General features: G+C 32.7%; 1 protein-coding gene across 1 annotated transcript; it reads right to left on the bottom strand.

Moving 5' to 3' along the window:
* Positions 1–1,877: 1,877 nt before the first annotated feature.
* Positions 1,878–2,363, bottom strand: LOC125923979 (NADH dehydrogenase [ubiquinone] 1 beta subcomplex subunit 4-like). The gene has a single exon (XM_049632650.1). The coding sequence runs from the start codon at positions 2,344–2,346 to the stop codon at positions 1,957–1,959; it is 390 nt and encodes a 129-aa protein (XP_049488607.1). The 5' UTR covers positions 2,347–2,363; the 3' UTR covers positions 1,878–1,956.
* Between the last annotated feature and the right edge of the window lie 3,342 nt (positions 2,364–5,705).

The following is a 5,705-nucleotide window of genomic DNA, read 5'->3' as shown; positions in this document are numbered from 1 at the left end:
TATAAAAAATTACAACTTATATTTTTATTGATGGCAAACAGATGAGCATTTTACCTGTGATTAGGAATAGGCAAGTGTACCTGCTCTCCTCATTGCTATTCTACATTGCAATGGAAGTTCTAGCCAATGTGATAAGACAAAAAAAATTAAAATGCAGACAGATTCAAAAGAATAAATGAATGTATGTATTCTCAGATGACATGATTTGTGTATGTTGGTAATTCCAAAGAATCTACAAAAAAAGTTATCAGAACTCATATGTGAGTTTAGCAATATCACAGGATTCAAGGTAAGTATTTTGAAAATCCAGTTCATTTATTTAAAATGGAAATTAAAGTAAAAATAGTATCATATTGTGTAGGAGAAAAACTCTCTTGTTTCTTTTCTACTAGTTAAATCATTTCACTTCTGTGACCAGAGGTATGGGATTTTTTTTCCACACTAATTCTCTGACACCAGCTGAGTGTCCTATAATTCAATTTGATTCTGACACTCTCTAACTGCAGGTAGCATCAGATCCCAGGAGTTAAGGATTCAGTCTGAAAAGACTGCCCCACTTTAGATGCTAGTCATAAATCTCAGGTCGTCGCATGTACTTCTGACCAGGCAACTAAATTCAAGTTCCCACAACTCCCTTTTTGAGTTCAATAATTTGCTAGAATGGCACAGAGAACTCAGAGGAGCATTTACTTATGTTTACCTGCTTATTATATAATAAAATATATGATGTAGGATACAGAAGTTTAGACAGATGAAGTTACATACAGGGCAAGGTCCAGAAGGGTCCTGAGAAGAGGAGCTTCTGTCCCTGTGAACTGGGGTGTCAATGTATTCACCAAACCAAAAGTTTAGGGATTTTATAGAAGCTTCCTCATGTAGACATGGTTAACTCAAGCTTCAGGCCTTCTTTTCTCTGAAAGTTTCAAACTTCTTTTTTTTTTAATGTTTATTTATTTTGAGAGAGAGAGAGAAGAGGGGAGGGACAAAGAGAGATGGAGAGAAACAATCCCAAGTAAGCTCTGCACTGTCAGCAAGGGGCTTGATCTATGAACCTTGACATCATGACCTGAGCTGAAATCTAGAGTCAGTAGCTTAACTGACTGAGCCACCTAAGCACCCCTGAAAGCTGCAAACTTTAAATCGTCTTTGGTCTGGTGGTCTGGTGGCAAGTCCTCATCCCAAAGCTATCTACGAGGCCAACATAAATTGCCCCATTAGAACAAATGATGCCCCTATCAACTAGGAAATTCTAAAGCACTTAGGAATTCTGTGTCATGAACCAAGGTCAAAAATCAAATATTAGAATACAAGATGTTCCTAACATTTTTATTGCTTAGGAAATTACAAAGATTTTAGGAATTCTGGCCAGGAGCCCGAGATGAAAACAAAAATATATATTTCTTATTATATCACAATATCACACATAGAAAATATCAGCCAGAATCATTAACTACTGAGGTATAAATCTAATAAAATAAGTGAAATATATATGAAAAGAAAAACAAACCTACAAATTGTGATAAAACAAATCCAACATGATCTAAATAATTGACAAATATAAGTAGAAGACACATTTGTTAAGATGCTAATTCTTCCCAAATTGATCTATAGATTGAAGGTCAATTTCAATAAATTCCTTGGGAATTTAGTTGTTGTTGTTGTAAAAATAGAAACACTAGTTATAAAATTAGATGGAGATTCAAAAGAACTAACTGCATCAACAATTTTGGAAAATAACAGATGATTCTAACTGTCTGATTTCCAGATTTACTATAAAATTTCTGTGACCAAGGCAACGTGGTATAGAGGAAAAGATAAACCTACTGGTAATGGCATTGACTCCAGGGTTCAAAAATAGAACCCACACATACAAGGTAAAGTGATTCTTTTTTTTTTTTTTAATGATTAATAGGAGATTTATTTAAACAATAATACATAGAGTCATCATTGCCAGACTTAATATGAAATGCTAAATGTTCGATCCAATTTTCCTTCCTGGATCAGTTTTTCTTTCCTATCTCTGTCAGTTTTGAAAACATAATACCAGAAGAAGAGGGGCCCAATTCCAAATAGAGCTCCTAAGAGTGAGGTCTTGGGAGTGGGTCTGAAATTGGGATAGATATTTGCTGATCTTGCATAGGTCCAACGAATCAAGGCAGGATCTTCGATGAGCCCTCTGCGGCTGGGGTCGTTGTACTGAAGCAGGTACTCCCGTTTAAGTTGGGATCTTATGGCCAACCGCTCGGCTTGCGCATTCCGGGCTTCTGGAGATACGTCGTATTCGGCTGGGTCGAGGGTGGAGGGTAGAGTGGCCAGGCGCGAAGGCTGGTACTTGGGGAACGACATCTTGGCAGTCCAGCACCAAGGTAAAGTGATTCTTGATAAAGTCGCAAGGCAATTCAATGCAGAAAAGATAGTTTTTTCAGCAAATAATCTTGTAATTATTGCATATTAATATGCAAAAGTACCCTGATCCATACCTCCAAATTGACTATAGATATAAATGTAAAATATAAAACTTACATATTCCAAAAGAAAATATCTGTAAAAAAATTTGTGGTGTCAGATTATAATTTCTTAGATAGGACACCAAAAGCTTGATACCTAAAGAAAAAAAATATACATATATATATATATATATATATATATATGACTTAATCAATATTTAAAACTTCTATTCTTTGAAAGGCACTATTAAGAAAATATAAATACAAGACACAGACTGAAATTATTTGCAAAACACATATCTGATAAAGCAATTGTGTGCATAATATATAAAGAACTCTCTGAACTCAAACATAAGCAACTATATAAAAAAATGGGCAAAACTTTTGCACAGGCATTTTACAAAATGACCACCTAAAGATGGCAAATAAATACACAAAAAGATGTTCATTATTATTGGTGGTTGGAAAGATAAACTAAGATGTCCTTCACTTAGTGAGTGGATAAATTCCCCTCATTACAATCAGACAATGGAATATTATTCAGCACAAAGAAGAAATGAGCTATCAAGACATGAAAAGACATGAAGAAGTATTGAAAGCATATTAAGTGAAAAAAAATCCAGTCTGAGAAGGATTCACACTGTATGATTCCAATATATGAGATGCCAAATATATGAGATTATGAAAAGACAATACTGGAAAGAATAAAAAGATCAGTGGTTCCAGAATTTGGGGATGGGAAAGATGAATGAACAGAGCACAGTTTTTAGGGAAGTGAAAGTACTCAATATGATAACAATAAATATATGTCATTTTATGCTTGTCCAAACCCACAGAATGTATAACATCAAGATTGAAGCCTAAGGTAAACTATGGGCTTTGACTCATTTTAATGTGTCAGTGTGTATATCTTCCCAAAAAAAGGTACCATTCTGAGGGTGCCTGGGTGGCTCAGTTGGTTAAGCATCCAACGTTTGATTTCATCTCAGGTCATGATCTCATGGTTTGTGAATTTGAGCCCTGCATCAGGCTCTGCACTGGCAGTGTGGAGCCTGATTAGGATTATATCTCTCTCTGCCCCTCCCCTGCTGTCTCTCTCTCTCTCTCCTTCTCAAAAATAAATAAATAAAATTTTTAAAAAGTTAAAAAAGTGTACCATTCTCGTGAGTGATGTTTTAATAGAGGAGGCTGTAAATGTGTGGGGGCAAAAAATTGTGGGGAAACTGTGTATCTCCCACTCACTTTTATTCTAAACTTAAACCTTCTCAAAATAAAAGTCTATAGTTAAACAAAACCAACTACTGTAAAGTACATATTGCTGAGGAAAATGACTTTCTTTGTTATATCGTGCTGAAATTCGCAGTTTCACTGCAAATTTTAGTTCACACTCAAATTTAGTTCACACTCATAATAATTCAAAATGCTGCTGTTACTTATGTTACTAATATTCCAGATATCCAATGCCTGATCTAGTTTCTTTGACTAGCAGTAATGGTAATAATAGATAATGCCCTTTTCAATTTGGGAGAAACTAGCAATAAAAAGTGTGAAAATTAATAAAATATATTCTTATGCATACCTAATTAAATCACCTACATTTAGGGGACCCTGCGTGGCTCAGTCAGTTAAGCATCCGGCTTCTGCTCAGGTCATGATCTCATGGTTCCTCAGTTTGAGCCCCACATCGGATTCTGTGCTAAAGCTTGGAGCCTGGAGCCTGCTTTGGATTCTGTGTCTCCTTCTCTGCCTTTCCCCTGTTCACACTCTGTCTCTCCCTCTGTCTCTCTCAAAACTAAATAAACATTAACTAAAAACACCAAGATTTATTTACATTCAACTTTTAAAAAAATTCTTGTTGCATAGTGTATTTAGGATATCAGAAAAAAGTTTTATTTTTGCTAGATTTTAAATTCAATAGTAAATAGAAATTCTAGGAAAAAAAATTATTATTTTACCTTTATTAACTTTATCTGGTAATACAATAGCCTTTCAAAATTACCAATATATGATATAATATATACTTATATATTATACATAACATCTGTGGATATTATGTATTTTTATTCCCAAAGCCAATGTTATCGCTTTTTCAACAAATCCATGTTAAGACACACTTTCTAATTTATAAGTTGTTCATTAATGTGATTGTTTTGCAGTAATATCATGACACCAATGACCAATTGAATTGTTTACTTGAAAGTTACTTTAGTAAGTGTATTTCCTTAAAAATGACATTATAATATAATATTAGAGAGTTTAGAAGTACTATGAGATAAACTAGATTTAAAAAGATAACAATTGATACTGATGAACTAAAAAAGAGGTAATCTACCAAAAGACTATTGCACTCCTGAAATTATTCCAATGTCTTAAAAAAAAAGATGACTAACTAAAATATTTTAGTTAAGAGTAGATTTTTTAGGTTAGAGTATTATAATTTTATCATTTTTTTCTTTTTACTGATCTCTTAAGCTTAAATCCTCCTTTAAAATTCATGATGACAAAAGTAAAAATTAATTTGCAAGAACCCCAATGTCATTTTTAGCTAAAATAATAATTTACTCGAACTTAATAAAGTTGCTTCAAATGTTCAAAATATTATTAGGCATATCACTTAAAGAATTCAAATGAATCTTGAAAGTGCTAAGTTTATGAGATTTGCAAAATTAACTTTGTAATTACTGCGTGTCACAAAACACAGTGCTGATAGGCATTTTCCAACTGAATGAAGCTCAATTTAAGCAATGAAGACTTTGCACAGCAGAATATCAGTAGATAATTTTGGCATCACCAAAACTTACTTGTAAGAGTGCATCAGAAAATAAATATTAAAATTTTGTATAAAATCCATACAGTTTATTTTATTATCTGACTTGGATATTCCACTGAAATATCTACATTACTTATGTCAAGTTTTTTGAATAATGCATGCATTGAATAACAACAAAAATGTTTAATTTTCTTTCTGAAATTTATTTTATTTTTATTTGAGTGATTATACTAGAGCTGTCTCGAAACATGTTTTGTCGGTATTGATTGGTATACTATTTTTTATTTACTAAGCAGATGATACAAATAAACAATTATAATTTAATAAGAATTTGCTTTAACTACTGTTTTACTTAATTCTAGAATAAACATGAAGCAAACAAAATACTATAATTTTTAAATTGTATACTTTATTTTGTGATTTTTAATATGTTTTAATTGTTTACTGACAAAATACTTTTTCTAGATCTTTGTGTGATGCAACTTATC

The sequence above is a fragment of the Panthera uncia genome, chromosome B1 (genome assembly GCF_023721935.1).
Source record: "Panthera uncia isolate 11264 chromosome B1, Puncia_PCG_1.0, whole genome shotgun sequence".
NCBI classification, from domain to species: Eukaryota; Metazoa; Chordata; class Mammalia; order Carnivora; family Felidae; genus Panthera; species Panthera uncia.
This window is presented reverse-complemented; position numbering and strand designations above follow the sequence as displayed.

Excerpts from the sequence above, each read along its gene's own strand:
- LOC125923979 (XM_049632650.1), bottom strand. The coding sequence starts at position 2,346 with ATGTCGTTCCCCAAGTACCAGCCTTCGCGCCTGGCCACTCTACCCTCC.